Here is a 21,952-nt window from a genome sequence, read left to right on the forward strand (position 1 = left end):
GTGTCCGAAGGCGAGCCACCTGAAATCATGACCCTATTCCCTGCCCTCATCAGCCGGGGTGGTATGGTCTCCTCCTCTCACCCTGCCCCTCCTCAGCCTCTGCTTCCTTTCTTCATGCACTACCACCCCTTTTTTTGTTCTCAAAAATCTTGAGGCATGAAGAGAGAAGAATAACAGCTTCCAGTGCTGTGGCAGGCCAGCCCAGTGCTAAGTGCTTTACATCTGTTATTTCATTTCACGGTGGCCCCAGGAGATAGGTACCGCTCCATTTTAGAAATGAGATAACTGAGGCACAGAAAGGGCCGATAATTAGCTTTTTATTTATGCAGTTTAATAGGTAGCCTATAGCTGCCCCCAGTTCTGTGTCGTGTCCATGTTCTCCATGCCACAAGCCATGTGGGCCGGAAGCAGGCAGGTTTGATATCTTGCATGGAAACTGAAGAGTTCTCTGGCTCATTCAGGGTACTTCTGTTGGGTACCTCTGGTTAGGGAAAAACTCCATTCTATTTTCCCATCTTGGAAGGATTCAGGAAGAACTGTTCTCCGGCCTATGTTCCAGACCTTCACCTGAGCCTCATGTCCCTCACTCCACAGGACCTGGCTTTGGGATGAGCAGTGCTGGACCTGGCTTCTCCCAGACAGTGCCACCCACCGGGGCCTTTGCCACCACCTTCCCACCACCGATGTTCTCCCTGCAGACCTCGATGCCTCAGCACCAGAATGGTAAAGGATTCAGACCTCACCCTCCTTCCTCACCCCCCATTGCCCACCCCCAGCGACTGTGTGTGTGTGTACGCACGCGCGCAAATGCATCTGCACATGTGTTACAGGTATATTAGGGAGCCAGAGGTGCAAGCTAATTCCATTTGGGACTATAGGGGAGGAATCAGGGCAGCACCAGACCTGCCTGTGTTCTCTGGCTGCTCCATACGTTTATTCCCGTCTTTAGCAAGGCCCCCTCTCACTGCGTACCTGGGAGAGAGCTGTGCCTGCCCTGTAGGGAGGGAGACCGAGCAGGTCAGCACCGGCACGAGGGCCAGGGCTCATGTCTGCTAAGGTCTTGCTCTTGCTTCCCAGGATCTTCCTTCAGTGACTTAGGATCAGCCAAGCTGGAGCAGAGGCCACTCAGCCAGCCAGGGGGCATCTCCACCAATCCCTTCATGGTGAGTGCCCAGTCCATGGTGTGGGGCATGGCCTCTCACTCTGGGTCTTGGGGACAGAATCCTTCTCGAAGAGGGTGATGTGGGGTGGAACTTAGACCCCTTCCTCATGAAGTTCTGCCTTGTCCAAGCCAGGGATGAGGGGGTAGTTGATGGGCCTCACGTCTCCTCTGCCCTGTCATCTCCCCCAACACCCACCCCCTCCACTTGGCTCTTAGCTCCTTCAAGTTCCCACTTTCCTTAGCACAGTCACCTTAAGGGAGAAAGGAAGCCTGCACTGCATTTCTTCTGTGGCCTCCAGCTTTTCTTCTTTAATCTAACAATTTGTTGTTGTTGTTGTTTCTTTCCAGACTGGATCTTCATCAAGCCCATTTGCCTCCAAACCTCCCACCACCAACCCTTTCTTGTAGCACTGTGTCCTGGGAGCGGGGGGGCCTCTTCCCTGCTCTCTGGGGCCCTTCTACTCCCTGCAGCTCTGGTGACCACTTGCCTGTGGCATTTCTGTGGGTCTGGGACCAGAGTGGGCCTTGTTGTGCAGGGTAGGGGTCTTGGAGATGGAGGTGCTAATGCTTTGCTTGGAGCTTGCATATAAAAGGGCAGCTTCCTCCCTTCTTCCTTCCAGCCCCCACCCAGGTAGGAGGCCCAGGAGAGAAGGCAGGGCCTGGCTTAGAGGAGCAATAGTGTTTTATTTCTCAAATTATTAATTACAATGACAGTAACCCCCCTCCTCTCCTGCCCTCAGCATACACAATGCTCCCTTTGTCCTCAACCCCGTGGGCAGAGGAAGCTGTGGGCAAAGGCTGACCAGGTTGCCCTGGGGGAACCCTTCCCCATGTCCAGCTTTCCAACACTGTTCTCGTGGACAGAAGCACAGTGGGAAGAGTACAGTAAAGGTGGGCTGAGGTGCAGTGTTGACATGGGATAGTGACCAGACAGGCTGAGAAGGCGCTGGGGGACCAGAGTACCCTTGTGCCCTGGCTTGGGCCAGCACACCCTTTTCTCCATGGTTTTTGCTTCCCCAGCTCTCTCCCTCATCCTGGACACTCAGAATGACTAGTTTTACCTACATACTTAGACATGTCCAACTCCTGTCAAGCACTTTAGTTAGTTGTGGTGTTTGGATACCAATGTTTTATATTTATATAGAGAGAATTTTTTAATATAGCCTATTATATATATACACAGAGAGAAAGAGAGATAGAGATACAAGCAGCCATTCTCCCTCTCCCAGAAAGCTCTTGTACATGGGGAATGGGATGTATCCCCATCTGTGCCTCAACCAGCAAAGCCAGAGCGCCAGAGTGTAGGGGGAGGGCAGCCACATGTTCTGAGCACCCCAGAGCCTGGGCTTTTCCAGGGAAAGGCTTTGTGTAATTGGCTACTTTTTTCCTTTCTTTTTTCCATGTACCTCCCTGGCCCCCAAATCTCTGCACCAAAGCTGTTAATAGGCAATGTTGGAAAAGAACTGCATTTGAAAGAAAAAGAAAATGGCACTCGGTCTTGTTTGGGGCCAGCTGGAGTGCCCTCACATCACTCAACATGACTGCCTGGGTTGGTGTTAATGTCGCCTGCGTTGCCTGCGATGCTGCCTGCTGTTGGCCAAGGATAGTTGGCCCAGGACAGGACTCCTAGCCCACAGAGCCAGCTCCTGTCTGAACTGGAGTCCCGTGTTAGCAATGGGAGGGAGCAAGGCAGGGGAAGGGCTGCCTCTACTAGGGACGGGAGATTGGTGGCTGTCAACCACTCCTAGGTGCATTCTCAGCCCCTCCCCAGACTGTTTCCCCCTGAGGGTGTGTGGCAACAGCCTTGATGTCTGTGTGGTGACAAGACAGACCGCTTGGGTTAAACACCTCCCCTGACGGAGGCGAGGCACAGCGCTTGGCCTTGATGTCAGAAGAGGTTCCTCCCTTTTCCAGGTTGCCCAGAACTCTTGGCCCTTTAGCTGTTCGTTCTTGGGATTTCTCTGGGTTTTTCTACCCAGTTACCTTTAACAGTGTAACAGCAAGAAGAAACAGGGATTGGGTTATCACTTTACTTGGAAGATTTTTCTGAAAATACCTCCAGCTGCTGCCATTTGCCCAGCCAGGATGGCTTCCCAACCTTTCCACCATCCTGTCTTGTGTCTGTTTTCATTCTCCCAGCCTCCCCTCCTTCCATCTCCTGGTGGGATCTCCCAGGGTGGACCACCATCCTTTCCCCCTGGATTTATCATGTTCTGTCTGTTTCCTTTTAGTATTTTTCTGTTACCCTTGATATCTCTCTGCCCTTCCTCCGGTCTCTTTCGCATTCCCTTTGCTTAGAGCCAGGGAAGGGCGGCGGGAAAGCTGGTATCTGTTGCCGTGTAGTAGGGAAAGGAGCCTTTCTTATTTTCCCCCAGCTCTCCCACCCCTCCTTTCCTAAGCAAAAATACTGAGGTTTGGAGGTGAGATTTAAAGAACCAAGAGCTGCAGTGATTCTTACTGCATGTTGCAGGCACACGCCTGCTGTTCCCCAGGGATCTCCTTACTGCATGGCGCCTGGGCCCAGGACCTCCCTGCAGTACCTTCTCCGTGCCTCCCAGTCACTCTGTCCAGTAAGGACTCCAGCCAGCTCACTGGCCAGAGCTGGTTGACCAGTCAGAAGTTATACTGGGTCAGCCTCAGACCCCAGGGCAGAAAAGTCAAGAGTTCCCCAGGCACAAGCCAAGACTAGGACTGCATCTGCCTCTCTTGGCAGCTTGGCTTCCTCTCTCCAGGTGAGTGGCAAAGAATGGAAAAATCCCTCACCTGATAGAAAATGTCTAAATGACTGAGCTGTGTTTGTCCTGCCCTAACCCCTGGGGCAATCCTGCATTGCTCTGCCTGGTAGTTGCAAATCTGAACCCCAGTGCGCACACACCGTGGGGCTGGAGGGACTCAGAATGTGGAAATCCCATCCCACCATCCCATGGCTGTCCTGCACCTGGCAGAGGGATGCACAGGTGGACCCCTGTGGTTGGAAGAGGTGTTCTCACCCAGCAGAGCTGAGGTTCTGCCATTTCCTGTCCCAGGGGAGCAACTCAAGTTACCAGGGCAACAGGCTAGAATAAATCTTGTCTGGGTTAGGACAAGGGCAGTGTTGCTAGGGCAACTGATTAGGCCAATTTGACTCCAGGCTCTTTCTGTACCCAGCAGGCTAAATCACCTGGCATTGATAACGAACCCATCTACCACCACTACTTGCCCAGAACCCAGGCACTGAGATCCCTGCTGCTTCCTGCTTTATCTTTACCCACCATTTAAGGTGATCTAGAGCTGCTCTCTGACAGCAGCTGTGATTTCCCAGGACGGGGGTGTTGCAAGGTGGCTTGGTTGATGGGGAGTGGAAAGGAGTAGGTATGACGAGACTCTCCTGTGGGTAGTTTCAAGTCAAACCTGTGGGAAAAGGCTCCAGGCCAGGGGCACAGCAGGTAGGCCCCATGGGTGCCCTCCTCTAAAAGGCAGCACCCGGGCTGGGAAAGTGAGGGGCCTGCAGATGGCTTTTTTGTCCCTGCCACTTTGCACATTGGCATCTGGTACATAGATGGCCAGACTAGGGACTATGGCCTTGAACATACTGTTTTTGGTGGCGACTTACAGACCCACACACCTGCCTCTCCCTGTGCACAACCTGAGCTGCCAGCACCTCTCCTGCTGTATTGATGGGGCTTTGCTGAGGGGGGAGGGGCACTTGGAAGTGGGCCTGGGCACACCTGCCTGCTGGCTGGATACCCACCCTCAGGATGCTGGTTGGTCCCGTATACCACTCCCAGTATCACCCTTAAAAGGTGTTTAAGGGCACCCGCCAGCTCCCATGCATCCTACACCTTTGGCTCCTCCAGTACTCCAGCCCCTTCTTTCCAGGCCTGGGACATGGAAAAGCTCTACTCTCCCTAAAAAAGTCAGGTTCCCTTGCTCAGTACTCTTGTTACATCTTTTCCTGACTGTGCCCCTCCCCAAACACCATCTTTAATGGAGGCTACACTTGCCCTCTTTCTCTCCCTTCCCCTCAGCTCTTCGCTTTAGGTATCTTACTTTCCATGAGAGTGATATCATGAGGTCTTCTAAGGCCCCCAATGGTGTCAACTGCTGGTTTGTCCTGTGGAGTGTGCACTGACCAGTGCCATCTTTCCCCAAGATAGTTGGTCCATGGAAGAGGAGAAGTGAGTTGTAAAAATGTTTGAATTCCAGTCCTGGCCTGGTAGCTCAGTTGGTTAGAGCATCCTCTGATACTCCCAGGTTTTGGGTTTGATCCCCAATCAGGGTACATATAAGAATCAACCAATGAATGCATGAATAAGTGGAACAACAAATCGATGTTTTTCTCCCTCTAAAATCAATTAAAAAATTAAGTGTCTGAATTCCAACCCCATCTCAAACCTCTCAGGAAACAAAGGGCAAAGGATACCCCCACCAGAGAGTCTGTACTGTGATCAGAGAACATTGCACATTCAGCTGGCCCGTGGTGGCATTTTTGGGCTGAGGTGATGGGGCAGCATGATGGAAATGCCCCTGAGACGGCCTTTTCCTCCGTGGAACCTCCTTCCATGGTGTCTCTCGACCTGGATTCTGGTGGGTAGGGGCCAATCCACAAGTTTACTTATCCCAGGACACCTCCTATCACCCCAAATCCACAGAGAACCTCTAGCTCCTTGAAAGTCAGCACAACCCAGTGCTGGGTGGTCTGGTTCCTAGAATTACCTGGGAAGGAAGAGTACAAAACCAGTCCCGAGTGGGAAGGATATTGGACGGCTAGAACCAGAGGAGGGTGCTGCTGTAGGGGTGGCCGGGCTCCGCTGCAGGTGACTCAGGACTGCGGATCGCGCAGCCAGCACAATCACTGCTGACAGTTCCATGCTGCATTCACATTCGCCTCACCTGGTCACTTTCTCAGCAGTCAGCGCAAATCCATGGAGATGCCCCCACGCTCCCTACGCCTACCAGAGCCCAGTCCCCAGTCCGAGCGGGTGGGGTGGAGACTGTCCCGACTGGAACTCCACTTCCACCACTGGGCTGGCGTCCAGCTCCCGGGGTGGGGAGTGATGAGCTGTTGGTGGAGAGGGGGGGAGGAGAGGAGGCGCGGGGAGCCTGCCAGGATCGATCTCCGGAGACCAGGGTGTCCTAGTCATTGGGCAGGAACCCGGCCATAAGCTTCAAGTCGGGAGCTGGAGAGAGACGCTGGGCATCAAGACGGGTAGCAGCCACCTCTATCCACTCTGGCCTTTCCTCGGCCGTCTCGCCCCCTCCGCCGGCCACTTTACTGCCTGTGGCCGGATGGAATCTCGGAGGCGGTCACCCCACGGGGACACAGTCCAAGTCGCTCGCCATGCATCTGAGTCCACCTCGGCGTCGCAGCCACTTGCGGAAGCAGAAGTCCCAGCACCGCTGCGTCTCCTGCCCCGGGCAGAGCCGCCAAGACTCGAGCGGTGGAGCACCGCCCAAAATCAGCGTGAGCCTGGCGGGTGCGTGCACCAGCAGCCAGCGGTGGACGCGCACCAGGGCCGCCTGATTATCCTCCGCACATGTGACCGCAGCCTGGGCGTGGCGGGGAGAGCGAATCGGAGCAGCAGGTGTGATGGGGCACCTTCCTCGAGGTGCCTGCAGCCACCGCAGTGAGGCCCAAGTTCGGGGTGGTCGGAGAGAATATGGGGGCCAGGGTCGGATAGTCGTGGATTTAGTCTATCCATAGCCTCTCCCTGCTCTAGGTCACCGAAATCAATTTCAAATATTAAGCGTTTACACTTGATCAGTTCTCAGAGCACAGTGACTCCAACACACTCCCCCCGCCCCCTCCTGTGATCATCCAATTGTCCTTCCAAGGTTCCAGTTCCCATGAGGATCCCAGGACCTGAATCCTCACTCCATTCCAGGATGTCTGGCCGGTGACACTGTGGCCCAAGGGACTGAGGTGGACACGAGGCCCGGGCAAGTGTCTACCGCCTGTGCCTGGGTTTGGGGGTACTGAGCCTGCTGCAGAAGCCCAAAGGCAGAGGTTCCAAGGACACCCTGGCATCGTTACCTGGGGTTCCCGCTCCTGTCCCTGCTCAGTGTGTGCTGCTGTGGCCATGCAGACTCCTCCTTCCTGAAACTCAGCCACTCTGGTGCCCACGCGGGTGCTGTGGCTACAAACAATAAATGTCATGGTGCCTGAAGCATTCATGAGACTGTCCTGGCCGCCATGAAGCGACTTAAGAACGCTGGTGCCGGTGGTAGGATTGAGCCACTGCCAAGGGATCCTCTGATGAGCGCCTCCAGACGCTCTGTCCCCCAACCTCATGAGATCCGAGTCACCTGGGCCCAATCAAGGGGCCTGAGCTATAGCAGGTGCCTGGGTGAGAGGAGCAAGCAAGCCACCCTCCAGACCCTGGGATGCTGGGGGCATCAGCCTCATACCCCATACCCAGAGGGTTAGAGAGGGGAGGGAGCCACTACCCAAGGGAGCTGGGAGTGACTGAGTCAATGGGAGCCCATGAGGGGTGGGGGTGGCTACCTTATGATAGCACCTCCCCCCTCACCTTCCTTCTGCTGCCAACGCTGCTCTCCACCAGCTGCTCTAGGATTGGGAGGGCACTAAGTGCCCATGAGCTGTTTTCCACCAGGTCCTCTTCCTACAAGCCAGGGCCAGGGAGCCAGGGCCCAGGCTCCAAGGCCCCCATCCCAGCACTGGGGAGAGCTGGAGAGCAGGAGGGTATCCGCCCAGTCCAACTAGCCCAGGGGTAGGTGTGCACTGAGTACATGGCCCCAGACTACTTAGAAATGGACACTGCCATACTGGACCCCCTCAGCCAGCCACCTCAGCTAGTTGACCTGGACCATGTCCTGCCTCTGGAAGCATGAGGCAATGCCCCCAAGACTATCACACACTGCCCCCACAGCTACCCCAAATCAAGTCCCAGAACCAACTCTGGAGGCAAGGCTGCGCGTCTGCCTGACAGATGGAAAGTGAGATGAGGGGGAGAAAATGGCAAAGTTAGAATGTGTTCCCACAACTGAGGGGTTCTAAGGCACGGACACCCCCTAGGACGGGTGACCTACAGAGGCGCCGAGCTGCCCCTTCGAGCCCGCTGCCCACTCTGCCCCTTCCAGCAGTGGGAAGTCTTCAGGAGGAAGTTCCCCAAGAAGTTGGATTCTTTTAAGGGAGAAAATTCTAGATCACCATCCTCCCTCCAAAAAAAATCCTACAAATTTCTGGCTTTCTCAGCCAAAGCTCTGATCCTGTTTCCCTGCAAAGTTATGCAGCATCAGTTCAGAGTCTCGGGAGAACCGGTGCTGCCACCCTTCCTCTGATGAGGACTCCCACGAGTACCTTTCCCTGTCCCCGCCACACACACACCTGCAGTGCCTGCCTGTGTCTCCCACAAACCAAACAACTAACCCTCAGCTCCAAGGATAAACTTCTGGGACCTCAGTGCAAGAAGGATGAAAGCACCAGGTATCTTTCTTTTGGTGTCCCCAAAAGTGATGTGCCACCCCCTTACTCCCTAGATTGCCTCTCCCAATGTCAGCCACATGCTTACACAATCCTCCCTTTCCTGGGCCTGGCAGAGCTGATGGAATCCCTGCTTCTTATATACTCAGTCTGGGGAACTGTACTGCGGGGCCCCTCGTTAACGGTGCCTTTCTTGGTCAGCCTGAAAAGGTCTTAGGCCCATGTATTCCCTCACCCCACTGTAGGGGGTGGCCAATGAGTAACAAGAATTTTAGGGGAGGACAGCCAAAGCTGCCATGGAGGAAGAGACCCCTATCCCTGCCTGAATGCCCCATTCTGTTTACCACAAGGAGCCTGTTTGCAAACCAACACATTTATTGTCAAAAGAACCGCCTGAGAGAGTAGGGGGCCCATGATGCCCCCAGAGGTGCTATGGACAATTGGTTTCTGGGGTCTGTCGGAGAGATGGGTCAGTGCAGTGAGAACCACTGGGGCCTGCGTGATCAGAAACAGGGTCTAGGGGATCAGAAGGGGGGGTGGGAGCTGCCGAGGAACCCGTGGAGCTAGGTCTTGGCTCCCCCTGGCTCATCTGCAGGAGGCCAGTGAGGGCGATCAGCTCAGGCCCACTGAGCCAGGTGGTGCAGCAGCCAGGGGACCGGGTGGGGCAGACCTGGGGGGACATGATAGGGGGTGGGAGCAGCAGCTGCAGAGAGCCCATCACCTGAGGAGAGAAGAGAGGGAAGTGTCTCCTCCCAAGCCCTGCAGGGAGGCTGAGAAAAGGCCAGGGCAGGAAAGTACCCACCTGCTGGGGGGCTTCAGGCAGGTACAAGGGAACACGCTGCCCAGGGGGCAGCAGAGGGTCTGAAAGAAAGACATCTTCACAGCACATCACCGGGAATCCTAGGGAGAAAAGCTGTTGGGGTGACAGGCTGGGTTTCCCATCCCATGGACCTCTCTGCACGGGTTCCCTACGGAGCTCACCAAGCATTAGTCCTGAGTCTGAGGGGACCAAGGGAAGTTACCTGCAGCCCTGGGTGCCTGCTCGCCATTCTGACGTACTGTTGCAGAAGTCAGGGGTCTGCGGTCCCTGCCTGAGGCTGCCTCGTACAGCGGCCAGAAGGAGGGATGACACAAAGTCCGGCTTGAGAAAGAGGCACCGGAAGCACAGCTGGGTCCCTGTGGAGGGTCAGGAAAGATCACTGGAGTATCCTTGCCCCACCCCGAGACCAGAGCCACAGGCACCCCCTACTCACCCACACCAGCTGAGAACCAGCTTTAGCCTCATAGTTGGGGTCCCATGGTGCCAGCAGGGTCATTCTCGAAGGGGCCACCCCCCAGGCCATCTGGGGAAAAAGGGGAACTGGGGGGGGGGGGTAACTTGAGATTAAAACAGGCTCAGGAGTGGGTAAAAAGGTCCTGAGGAGTAGAGGGGGCAAGGCCCAGCACCTACCTGGGGGTCCCGGGTGCTGCTGGGCTACCAGACCTGCTCGGGGCGGGGCCCGCCGCTGTCCTCTCCGGGTCCAGGAAGGCCTTGGGGCCCGGAACTGGGGGCTGGAGGTGGAAAGGCCCTGAGACGCCCCAGTCAGAGCTTCCCGCCTTCCCCTCCGAGTCTGAACACTCCCACGGCCAGGTCAGAGGTGCCCGGGGCGGGAGGCCGAACATAACCACTGTTCGCAGGACCATGAGAGTCTGCACCCGCGGGAGCCTCCAGCCCACGCGGCCTTCCCGTAAGCGCCTCCCGCGTGCCGCGCCCCTCACCTGTCCTGTGGGGGGGCACCTGGCACCCCCAGGGCTTTCCCTCCAGAGTTCCGAACCTTGCCGGGGTCACCGAACGGTGAGGGGCCCTGTTCCTCCGGCGCCTGCTCCTCGCCGTCCCACCGTGGAAGGGGCCAGGGCAACATGCCGCGTCTGGGGGAGGGAAGGGCAGGGCCGCACCTCTGTGCCCGGCCCCTCGCTGCCCGGCCCCCCACCCCGTCTGCCTCGCCCTCCGTGGCGCCCACTCGGTCCCAGCCTCCCTCCGTGGTGGGCACCACCCTGTCTGTCCGGGTGAGTCCAGGCTGCCCGCCCACCTCGCCCACCGCACCCACCTCACCCGGCCTCGCAGCGACGCCAACACGCAGTGCGTTTCCGGCCACGTGGCACGCGCTCCCGCTGGGTCCCGGGGCGACCCCTGTTGGCGGGGGCGGGGGTTGCGCAGCCCGGCCTGCTTCCCACGGCAGCGCGGAGCACAGGCCGCTTTAGACCCCCTTTCCCACAATGCATTGCTTTCACCACTTTCCTTCGCCGAGACACAGAGACTAGCGGCAACTCAGAGACCTTCCAGCTTCTTTATTGCACTTGACACAACATCCGATGCCCCATCTTCCATCCCAGACCCTCAGTCACACTCAGAGGAACCCAGGCGCCCGGCCGGGCAGGCCGGCTTCCAACCCAACGGGGTGCCCGAGGAACAGGGCCGGCGAGGCGCCCTCCCCAGTCCTCGCTAGAGCAGGGCCCAGGCGTGGCTGTCTTCTGTTCCGGGATCCCAGGCCGGTGGCGGCCCTGTGCCCCTACCTCAACCCCTAAGACTGCTCCAGCAGTGCGTGGACGACAGCAGCGATGTAGGGGAGGCCCCTTCCTGGGGCCCCCTCCTCTTCCAGGATGTGGTGGGGCTGGCACAGGGACTCCTGGGGGGAGGGGCCCAGATGAAATCCCCGTGTATCTTTTCCTCTGGGCTTCCCAGCCCTTGGCAGAGGGCAGGGGGGAGACACCCTAAAGGAGCCTGGTCAAAGGAAGCTGACAGGATGGCTCTTAAAAATGTAGGTGAGGTCAGGGGCACCCTGGACATGGTTTGGGACAAATGAGATGCAAAGAAGCTGCCAGCAGATATCAGAAGGGAGATGACACAGGGGCCACGGCTCATAGGGGAGGAAAGACCTGTCATTTCCAGAGGAAAATGCTGGAGTAGGCAGGCTGGCACATAGAGCCCAATGGGTACTGCCAGGACTGGGCCTGGCCACAGTAGGAGCAGACGCAAACACACACACACACACAGGCAGCCACAGTCTGTACAATTTATACATGAGATGGGGACCCAGACTGGGCCTTGCATCTCCTACAAATATAGAGTTCTCTCTACAAAATATAGATAATTTAGCCCCCAATATTGGGGGTGGGGAGTAGGGGGTGGAGAGAGAGTGAAAATAGGAAGGTTAAGATCCACCCCCTCTGGGGGAGCAGAGGGCAGGGCTGGGTGGGAGAAGGCATGAAGGCACCATCAGCACTGAGATGGGAGGGGCCAGAGGCTGGGTGCCCAGGATCTGGGGGTACCAGAGTGGGGCCTCTGAGGTCAGTGTTTGTGAAGGGAGGAGGGTTCACTAGTGTCTTTGGTAGGGGCTGAAGGCACCACTGGTGGGCATGGGGGTTGCACAGGAGTCTTATAAATAGAAATAGGGCAAGGTGGTGGGGGAAGGGGTGACTTCAGGTCCTAGGAACCCAGGAGTTGAGTGTAGACGACATAGAGCAGCAGCATGAGGACCACGTAGAAGAGGATGAAGCCGCCCAGACCAGAGGGGGGCCAGAGCGGTGGGGGGGCCCTGCCCCCCACCCGCTTCACGGCCTCCAGGGTGGTCCACAGCCCCTGGGCGGTGCCCTGGAGGAGATCCGAGGGCGAGCACAGGTCAGCCTGGGAAGGGAGAGTAGGACAGATGGACAAGGACAAAGGGCAGACATCATCAGCAGCAGCAAGACAATTCTTTCCACCCCCCTGCCCTCACATGCCAGGGCCAGAGCCGTGCCAACATGCAGAGTGCAGGGAAGAGGCATGCAGGGAAGGGAGACATGCAGGACAGGGACTTCCTTCTGGGGACCACATGCTCCCTGTGAATGGAGCCCTGCCATCCATGCAAAGGGTTCAACTAAGCCCAGAATGCTACCACTCTTTATAGTAGACCAGCCCCAGGATTCTGAGATCAACCCTCCATACCTCAGGCACCCCCATTTTTCGACAGGCTTCTAAGAAACTCTCCACATTCTTCCGAGACTTGAGGGTACTGAGTTTTGGCTGGAGATGTGTGAGAAAGGAAAAAAGATAAGAGATTAGGGAGGGGCCACAGGAGTCCCCTGTCCCCTTCCCTCCTTCCCACCGTGGGCCCCAACTAACCACAGCAGGTGAGGGCACATGAATGAAGGGCACAGAGCGGGGCCTCAGCTGGTTGGCCAGCTGACAGAGGATGACGCCGTTGGCCAGAGCTTCTGCCAGGTCCTCAGGCAGGGGCCGCTGCAGCCGCGACTCAAGGACCTGAAAGGCAGGGAAAGGAGGAGGATGGGGGGGATGAGAACGTCAGAGTCAGCAGGGAGCTCCAGCCTGCATCTCCTGTCCTCAGGCAAAGCACCAGGGTGGACAAAGAGGACATTGAGGGAGGCCAGGAAACCAGGAGGTGCCATGCTGAGCCCAGGCCCCACTCATGCAGATCCCACCTCTCTTACCTGGCGCAATTGAGCCATCAGCTCCTTCTCGTCCAGAAGCTGGGGGGATCGCCGAGGTCTCAAGACAGAGTCTGGTGAGGAAGGACCTGGAGAAAAGGAGGGTGTGGGGCTGTCTCCACTACCACTGTAGACTTTGTAGCTGGATTACAGTGTCTGGCACACACATCTCCTGTCTCTGTGTTTGTGGGATTTTCAACACAAAGAGACAATTGACCAGAGAACTCCCAGGCCAGCGGGTGACTGCAGCCTGAGGGTTAGTGCTGCATTAGCACTGGGTTAGTACTGGGGAGGGGAGACCCACCTGAGCCACTCTGAGAGGAAGAACGGAAGAGGAAGCTATTTGGTCTCTGGATGGAGCCGAGCGGCCGAGGAGCAGGTGCTGTCACTGGGGAACAGAGGCAGGGGACAGGGGCAGGTGAGAGACATCCCCTCGGTGTCCCACTCTTCCCTCAGGCTACCCCTCACACACACAAGCCCCACCCTCTTCCCCAAGCCCCTGTCACACCTGGTCCACCTATAGGAAGGGACTCCTGAGAGGTGGGGGCTGAGACAGGAGCTCCCTGTCCCCCTGAAGCTCCCAGTTGGGTGGCACTGGACTTGGGCATGCCGCTGAGGAGACAGAATGGGAATTAGAAGGGATGGTCAGGGGGAAGGAGTGCAAGGAGAGGGCTCAGGGAGGTGCAGTCTGGGAGGACACATACTTGTAAGTGGCCTGCGTGGACAAGGCTGTAGCACCTCCACCAGGAGCCCTGACCCCCAGCTTCAGAAAACTAGAAAGTGAAGGAAGAGATGTGGGGTCAGCAGTGTTAAACAGGGGGCTGCCAACCCCGAGGGGCAGGGTAGCTCAGGAGGGCTCATTTCCACTCATTTCCAGGGCCCACCACCTGCCAGTAGCTCCTGTGCCCACACCTGTCCTTCCTGAGGGCCCCACACGCTCCACTCTGTTGTTGCTGCTGCTGCTGCCTCCGCTCACGCTCCTGCCACAGCTGCAAAGTGTCCGGGCGGCGCCGTTCCTCTCCAGACAGTTCCTCCCGCCTGAAGGGGCAAAGGCGGGATGAGAGGGGTAGAGGAGGTCAGGGAAGAGAGACGGTGCAAGGAGACTGAGCAAAGAAAGGAGGTGCCAGCTCAAGTGGCTCTGGTACCTGCTGCTTGGTGCCCTCTCCTTTTCCCCTGCTACAGGGCTTAATTCTGGTGGCTGCTGCTCCTGAAGAAAGAACAGAAGGAGGAACTGAGGGAGACCTGATCTCCAAGCCTGCACTGGCCACCCCCTCCAGCTCTCCTCTCACAGCAGATGGACAGTGGACAAGGGCTAGCCCCTCACCTTGGCAGCACCTCGCTCTTCATCCTCCCCAGGCATGTGGCTGTCAATGAAGTCAATCTGCTCAGGGTCTCCATCAGCTGGAGAGGCAGGACACGTCAGCAAGCAGATGGGGGCCTTCAGGCTTGTCCATTCCCCTCAGACCCAGGGCCCCTGACACCACCACTCACCACAGCCATCCTCCTTCCGCTCCCTGGGCCCCCGAGGCTCCCGGGCCAGCTCCGATATCCGGAACGACAACTCCGAAAAGTCATCAGTTGACTGTAAATGCAGAAATGCAGAGATGAAAGACAGCTGGGGACTCATGGGTTCAGGGCCTTGGGGTCCGCTGCTAAGCCAGCCATTCCCCAGGATACTTGGGCAAGGGAAGGAAGAAGACAGCTCCAGCCGCCATCTGTCACTCTGAGATTTAGAGGTAAAAGGCAAAGGGTCCTGGCTCAGAGGTTCTCCTCCAGGACTGAGATCACCAATGTCCCTTGGAAAGGAGGCACTTACCTCATTTCCAGACCACCTCTTGCTGCCACTGTCAACACTGTGGAAGCCTGAGTCCAGCCCGCCATCGTACCGACGTCCCGGAAATAAGTCCTCAGCTGGGCTGGGGCCAGCCAGGAAGAGCTGGTCAGTCCTATACTGGGCAGCAACCCCCTGCCCATCCTCCCTCTGGAAACCATGGGGACACTGGTGCCAGGAAGGGGTATTAGGGATCCAGGCTTCCTTCCCCACCCTTATTTACCAGGGGCTAAAACTCGGGGGGCGGGAAGGGGCCAGGTCCCCCAGTGCAGCGCCCCCACGCCGCCCAGCCTCTGTTGACAAGTACTTGAAGATGTGAAGTTTCCCCTTCAGGCAGATCTGAGTGTGAAGATGAGCACGAAAGGAGTTAGGGAAAAGCAGGGGGCATTCCAGATCCTACTTGGCTACCAAAGGGACCTACCCACACTCCCGCCCAATCTCAACCCTGTCTCCAATGTCCGCCCCAGGCCACCTCTTACCTGGGCAGGTGGGCTTTGCAAGGGGTTGCTGTCCAGAAGAATGACCTGCAGGTGCCTGAGGCGGCAGAAGGAGACCGGGATGCGGGAGATGCGGTTACAGGAAAAATCCAGGCGGACAAGAGGAAGGTCCCCCAGCTCTGAGGGTGGGTGAAGATAGAGTCAGGAGTAGGCCCAAGGGCTCACTTCCTCTACTCTCTGCTGTGGCCTGGCTGGCTGAGGGCACTATCTAAGAACAGTCTCCCTGTTCCTCTTCCTGCTCAAATATGGCCCACCTTCATGCCTCCCTCCCCCATCAACTACAGCTCAGGCCCATCCCAGGTGCTTCCTCCATTTCTCCTCCCTGCCCACTCCCCACTCCATCCACTCCTTCTTTCTTAAGTGACCATCACAAGTCCCAAATCAGACCAACGTTGATACCGTGTTGCTCAAAAACTTTCCATGACTTGCAGCTGGGGTTGCTGAGGGTAAGTGAGCTGTGCCCCACACAAAGGTACCCAGGCAGGAGGGGCTGCAATGCCACCTGCACTTCACTAGCGAAGCCCTGATCCCTGGGTGAGATTGTGCTTGCCCACAGGTAGGGGTACCTTTGTCTGATCTGGCTCAGCCCATGTTTCCCATCTCACTGCCCATCCTCATACCGCACCAGATAACCCTCCAGCCCCTTGACTTCTGGGCCTTTCCACATGCTGTTTTGCTTAATAGGAGAATGCCACTGTTCTGTCCACACATCTTTCAAGGTTCAGCTCATCACCTTCTCCATGCAATCTTTCCAAGATTAAGTTGGAATCCATTGCTCCTTCCTCTGTGTCCCAGGACATTTTGCTGGGGTCTCTTTTATGGCCCAGATAGAGCTTATTTGAACCCCTACTGACTTAGAAGAGGGCCAGCATAGCAGTAAGGGGACGCCCAGAGGAAATGGATGACCCCCTGACTCCTGTCTCTTGTTCTTCAAAACCAAGGTTAGCATGGCACAGGTCCTTTCTGCCGAGCACTTTCTAACCGCATCCATGCTGGGCCAGGTTTACTCCCACCCACATACTTTGCACATGGGGTTCCCTCTGCCGAGGCTGCAGAGGGTGGATAACTCTCCTTCAATGGTCAACTCCTACTGCACCTCAGGAGCAAAACCTTCCTCAAGTTCCCCAGTAGAGCCAGTGCCTCCCTGTGTAGCTCCTGTAGCTCTCTAAGTATCCTGTTCGAGAATTTCGTCCTGCTTCTCTCCCATTAAATTAAGATTTAATTAAGCCATTACATTTTAAGAGATGGCCCCAGATCTGAGTGACATCACTCACATTTACCTGGTCCCCACATAAAGCACAGGGAACACATATACAAAACAATGCTGGCTGAATAAAAGAAGGTGTGGCTGCTTTGGAGCAGAAGCTATCAAATGTGGGGTGCATCACAATTAGCTCATTAAAATGGAGCTGCTTGGGCCCAGCATGTGGCCCCACTGATTCAGACTCTCTGGGGAGGAGGTGCAGGGCATCATCTGACTCAGGTGTTTGAGAACTCCCACTGGGGTGAGTGGTGACACAGGATAACCTTAAAGGCCCTTCTGACCTTGAGGTTCTACAGCAGGGGTCCTCAAACTACGGCCGCGGGCCACAGGTGGCCCGCTGAAAACAATTATCCGGCCCACCGGGTGTTTTTGCCGCCACTGCCTGTCCTGCTTAGCAGCCGACTCATCCCGGCCCGCAGTGCGCATGTGTGGAATGTCTGAGGGACAGTGAACTGGCCCCCGGTTTAAAAAGTTTGAGGACCTCTGTTCTACAGGGTACCAATGCACTCACCTACTCCCCTTGCTGCATCTTTTCCCACATTTGTAAAATAGAGCAAATAACCCATGTCTTGCCAGCTTCAGAGGGATGCTGGTCAAGAACAAATAAAATAATTTAGTTTGTTTGATACAATGCAAAACCCTGGTCAACTAAGCATTATTTTTCTGTGGAAGGTTCCCTTTCTCTAACTTTTCTCTAACTTCTGTCTGTCTCTCTCTCTTTCTCCACCCCCCACCTCCAATTCTTCATTTTCCTTACCATCAGGCAGGGTGCTGAGCTGGTTCCTCCGAACATTGAGATCCCGCAAGGAAGGGAGGCTGCACAGCTCTGTGGGGAGGGACTGCAACTCATTGCTGCTCACATCCTGGAATGAGGAAAAAACTAGGAAGAAGCCACAAGACCAGGAGCTGTCTCCTGTCTCTGGTCACCTCCTTTAGTCTGGGCCTCACCCCTAGGGCACATCCTGCATTTCCTTAACTTCCCCCCAAAAAGGTCCCTGGTGCCTGGCTCTACAGTCCCTCTTCTTGCCCTGCTCCCCATTCTCACAAGCTGCCGAAGGCTTCCCAAGGTGCTGATGTCGGGAGGCAGGGCTCCCAGTTTGTTGTTGCTGACAATGAGGACGCGCAGGGGCAGCTGGCAGATGTAGGATGGCAGCGATGACAGCTGGTTTCGGCTGTGGAAGGAAGAAAGGCAGTGGGTTCACTCCCCAGGCAGAGCATCCCGGTGTGGCCCTCCTCTAAAGGCCACCAGGAGGGTCACCCAGGGTACTGTACCCTGGTGCTTGGGGCTGAGAAGGATAAGCTGCACCCTCCCCTGGCCCTGCCTCCTTACCTGAGGTTGAGGTAGGTGAGGGCTGTGAGGTTCCCCAAAGCTGGGTTCAGGCATCTCAGGCAATTGTGGTAGAGGCTCAGGCCCTCCAGGGACACCAGCTGGCACGCTGCCTCTGGCACCTCGGGGAACCGGTTCCGGGACAGGTCTAGGGGAAACAAGTGTCGGGAGAGCTGTGGAGAGGCCCAGCCTGGACAGGAGGACCTTGAACTTCTCCAGAGCCAGATGCCCAGCCCTCTACCTTCCCACCAGACCTGAAGAATCGGGCCTATAAACCTGGGCTACCTGGAGAGAGAACAAAGCCTTCTGCAAACTGGAGCACATTCCAAGAACGGCCAGAATGGCAAAGGGAAGGCAAAGGCCTTAGGGTCACTGGACTGGAGAAACTCAGACTAGGGGTGTGGGGACAAGCCATGGATGCTGTTTTCAAACAAACAATGAAGGGTTATACTGGAGTGGTGGCTGGATTCTATAACTCTTGTGGTTTCCTGTTGCTCTGTGATGCCAGGAGAGGTGGAAGGCAAAGATCATAGCATAGCAGAGTGCTAGTACTCGAAAGAAAATAGCAGTGTGATGAACTGGGAGGCTAAGATAAGAATATGGACAATCTCTGGGAGAGACCACTGAGAAAGCCCATCCTTCATCAGGGGTCCTAACTCCCAACCTCAACCTGTGTTCAGTCCGGGGAAAAACCAAGGGTCATTACAGCCTGGCTCTAGAATGAAGGCTCCCAACTCTGGACAACGGTTTCTCACCAGCCCCTGGGAGCAGCAAACCAGGTCCAAGGATCTATGAAGCCACAGACTCCCGAGGACCAGGAAGGGTAATCAGCCAAGCTGGCGGTGGGAGCTGGAGTCCTCTGGTCCCTCCCACCCAGACGCACGTTCTTCGGGGCTCACTCATTCCCACCCTCTGATAGCCCTGCCAGCCTTCTTCTGCTTCCTCTCTTATTGCCCAGACTTCAAGCAAGCACCCCTTTGCCTGTGTCTTGAACGCAGCGACTAGTGGAGAGGATGGGAAGGAGGGCAGAGTCTTTTACTGCCACTTTAACTCAAGTGGTGGCCTGCCAGTGCAATGCAAGGAATAGGCATTTTGGGTTCCCATCAATATGGAGACACTCACTGCTTAAACCTCTATGCCTGGGTTTATGTTTCTTCTGCTGGCCTGTACTGGGAGGGGCCCAGGGCCTGCTGGGGGAAGTCCTGAGTAGCAGTACTTGGGTGAACTTCTTAAATGGCCTTCCCCAGGGAAGAGTAAGCAAAAGCTGAGGGGAGGAGAATCTGGGATATAGCCCCCAGGGAAATGGGTCTTGTGACAGGAAATGAATCTGTCCGGTTCTGTCTCTGGTGGGCCTTGTGTTTGCCTGAGCGGACGACAGCCTAATGCCCCAGGAATCCTGCTCTCTCCCTCTCTGCTCCCAACCTCGGTGCACACAGACCTGTCACAGGAAAAGACAGTTCCAGATAGGGTGGGAGGACCAAATGCTGTCCTCCCACTCTCACCCTCCACATGCCTGCTTTCTCTGCATCCACCAAATGTGTGCGCACACACACATATGGATGAAGGGAGAGAACAATTGATGATGGGGCAGGCAGGTGGCAGGGCCAAACGCTAGGAACGGAAGGGAGCCCAGGCAGGAGGAGGGAGGGCACAGAAGGCACAGGATGTGGTCTTTGAGAGAATGAGCTGCACTTCTCCTTTGTGAAAGTGGCCCCTCCTCCCATCTCAGGAGTCATCCTGCTATCAGGCACCAGGAATGAAGTCCAGGGGATATCAGGGGCCTATGCCATAGGTAACATGCATGGAAAATACTGTTTCAGAAAGAGCTGGGAAAGCAGGAGAAGTTCAAACTTACTCCAGCATGAGTGGTGAAGCTTTTAGCCTGGGTTGGAGGACAAGGAGGTGTGGAGGGCAGGGTATGGGCAATACTATGTTTTTGTCACTTCCCCTTTCCACCCCAAGCTACAGGCACCCTGCTTGAGAAGAGGGGACAGAAAAGAGAGTTCTGAACAAGATAGACCCCACCTGGCCTAGAATCTGGGCCCTGAAAGTTCTGAGAATTCCTGCCTGGAGAGCAGGCAGAGAGGGGTTCTCAGGAAGCTGAGATTTCCCCGCTTCACCACACAAGCTCACTCACAAGGGAACTGGCTGCACCCTGAGCCAGAATGCCGGGGGAGGAGACTGGGAGGGGGGAGAGCTAGGAGGATCAGGGAGTTCTTGGTAGTTTTCCCCAGGAGTCCATTCACTGAGACAGAGCCCTAAGGAAGTAAAGAATAACATTTGGTCTTTGTCAAAAAATAAGCAAGGGGGAGGGGAAAGAGAACAGACATTGTCGCACAGCTGCTGAGGTCAATCTGGAGCTTGGGGGTTAGGAGACTCGGGGAGACAGAGAGGACGGCTCCTGGGGCTCACCCATTCCCTGAACTCACTCCCTGCAAAGTGGGCAAGTTAGTGTACCCAGCAACCCAAGAAAGGTGGAAAGGTCTAAACTGGTTCTCCCCGGGACAGTGGGAAAGAGAGTATGTCCGTGCCCACTTGAGTGCTTGCAGGTGAGCAGGCACCTGCTAGAGGAGAAATGCAGTCCAGGGGCAGTGTCAACAGGAGGACACTCTCATCCAGTCCCAAGTCCCACCCTGGGCTAGGCTGGGGTGTGGCTTCGGGAATGCAGTCCTCCTCCCTCGTTCCAACACACACACACACACACACACACACACACACACACACACACACAGCTGCCAGCCCGAGGTTGTCTCCAGAGCAGCTGAGGCCTGACTCACCTGTCACAGTGGAGTCCCCCAAACCCCACCATCAACAGACACCAGGGTGGAGGAAGCATGATTAGAGGGATCCTGCGATGGGGAGTGGAAGGATAGTCAGACAGTCTCTAGGTTTCCAGCACTCCTAGCAAGGAGATAAGATTGTCCTTCCTTTTAGCAATTGCCTCAAGTCTCTCCCCCTGGGGAAAGCAGAAACAGAAATGGGGATTCTAGAGTCCCTGTGAGGTCACGGGCTCCATAGTGACCTCACACACGCAGGAAGGAAAAGGACTCAGATAAGGGGGTCAGGAATAAGGAGGAAGAATTGGGGAGCAGAGGGGAGATGAAAGATTTGCTTCTTTCCCCCAGGCGGGCTGGGTGAAGAGTGGAGAGGGCCTGGGACCTTAGAGGGCGGGACTGCGAGCAAAGCAAGCAGAAACATTGCGTCGTTAGGGACAAATCCATGGGAAGGAGGTCCTAAGTCTGCTCGGATCTCGGTGGAACGGGGACGGAGTTGCAGACGATGTGGAGGAAGAGAAAGGAGTCACTAGAGGGGTTCATGGGGGCTCCTTTATGGAATGATCAGAACTGAAGTTGAAGAAAAAAAAAGCAGGCCAATAAGCCAACCAGGTAAGAGGAGGGACCATTCTACAGGTGCGCCAATATGCAAATAAAGAGAAGCGGAGGGGGTGGGGTGGAAAGGGGATCACAACATTCGGCCAGGAACGCTGGGCTTTCCAAGAAAACGAGAAACGCGCGCATCGCCTGGTGTTTCTTAAGGCGGGGAGGGGGCGATCGCAGATTCATGCCCATCGGCGGGTCGAGAACGCGGACGGCCGAGGGGAGTGCCAGCCTCCTCGCCCCGGAGCAGCGAGCAGGGGGGCGGGGCAATGCAAATGAGGGTCCCGGCCGGGTGCACTCACCAGCCTGGGTGATGTCTGACAGGTCGTAGCTGCGGGCCGCACCCCGGGGGAAGTGCTTCAAGCGCCGGTTGGACAGGTTCAGGGTCCCGGTAGCCACGGCCTCCTCGAGGGCCCGCTCTGCACTGCGGCTCCCCGGCAGACCCAGAGATCCTGGAACGGAGGTCGTGGCCGCCGCCTCCTCACCCCCGGCGGCAAATGAGGCCGCGATCGCCGCCGCCATCCGCTCCGGGCGGCTACCGTTGCCTGACTGACGGGACCGGCCGTCCCTTCCCCCCCCTCCCCTCCTTGAAGCCGCCGTAGTTACT

The 21,952-nt window shown here is 56.5% G+C and overlaps 3 protein-coding genes across 17 annotated transcripts in view; 1 reads left to right on the forward strand and 2 right to left on the reverse strand.

Annotated features, from left to right (window-relative positions):
• Positions 1-7,374, forward strand: part of AGFG2 (ArfGAP with FG repeats 2) — a 29,025-nt gene extending 21,651 nt beyond the window's left edge. For 2 of the 5 annotated variants that reach the window (XM_036310071.1, XM_036310072.1), the window contains 3 exons: positions 595-723; positions 1,078-1,163; positions 2,599-7,358. In XM_036310071.1, the coding sequence (XP_036165964.1) occupies positions 595-723; positions 1,078-1,163; positions 2,599-2,703 (320 nt within the window). In that variant the 3' untranslated portion in view covers positions 2,704-7,358. Of the gene's footprint in view, positions 1-594; positions 724-1,077; positions 1,164-1,510 lie in introns of all 5 variants that reach the window. The other 3 variants (XM_036310076.1, XM_036310073.1, XM_036310075.1) reach the window with 3 other exon arrangements.
• Positions 7,375-8,942: 1,568 nt separating this feature from the next.
• Positions 8,943-10,775, reverse strand: SAP25 (Sin3A associated protein 25). Of its 7 annotated transcripts, XM_036310085.1 has the most exons (7): positions 10,673-10,775; positions 10,344-10,493; positions 10,036-10,136; positions 9,839-9,945; positions 9,608-9,761; positions 9,388-9,485; positions 8,943-9,306 (listed from the first exon to the last, which is right to left on the reverse strand). In XM_036310085.1, the coding sequence occupies exons 2-7, from the start codon at positions 10,484-10,486 to the stop codon at positions 9,016-9,018; spliced, it is 894 nt and encodes a 297-aa protein (XP_036165978.1). In that variant the 5' UTR covers positions 10,487-10,493; positions 10,673-10,775; the 3' UTR covers positions 8,943-9,015. The 7 variants fall into 7 exon arrangements, with proteins under 7 accessions (XP_036165978.1, XP_036165975.1, XP_036165976.1 ...); XM_036310082.1 differs by having other exon boundaries at positions 8,943-9,485; XM_036310083.1 differs by having other exon boundaries at positions 9,388-9,446; positions 9,839-10,136.
• Positions 10,776-10,898: 123 nt separating this feature from the next.
• On the reverse strand, positions 10,899-21,948 carry LRCH4 (leucine rich repeats and calponin homology domain containing 4). Of its 5 annotated transcripts, none has more exons than XM_036310067.1 (18): positions 21,648-21,947; positions 17,972-18,116; positions 17,687-17,813; positions 17,399-17,504; positions 15,360-15,496; positions 15,104-15,219; positions 14,866-14,965; positions 14,541-14,772; positions 14,374-14,450; positions 14,195-14,256; positions 13,962-14,087; positions 13,754-13,822; positions 13,558-13,661; positions 13,354-13,437; positions 13,053-13,138; positions 12,727-12,864; positions 12,550-12,627; positions 10,899-11,251 (listed from the first exon to the last, which is right to left on the reverse strand). In XM_036310067.1, exons 1-18 carry the CDS (start codon positions 21,865-21,867, stop codon positions 11,147-11,149), a joined length of 2,112 nt encoding a protein of 703 aa, XP_036165960.1. In that variant the 5' UTR covers positions 21,868-21,947; the 3' UTR covers positions 10,899-11,146. The 5 variants fall into 5 exon arrangements, with proteins under 5 accessions (XP_036165960.1, XP_036165962.1, XP_036165963.1 ...); XM_036310069.1 differs by having other exon boundaries at positions 14,541-14,631; positions 21,648-21,945; XM_036310070.1 differs by lacking the exon at positions 10,899-11,251 and adding an exon at positions 11,625-12,249 and having other exon boundaries at positions 17,399-17,521; positions 21,648-21,948.
• Between the last annotated feature and the right edge of the window lie 4 nt (positions 21,949-21,952).

Source organism: Myotis myotis, unplaced genomic scaffold (genome assembly GCF_014108235.1).
Source record: "Myotis myotis isolate mMyoMyo1 unplaced genomic scaffold, mMyoMyo1.p scaffold_m19_p_5, whole genome shotgun sequence".
NCBI lineage: Eukaryota > Metazoa > Chordata > Mammalia > Chiroptera > Vespertilionidae > Myotis > Myotis myotis.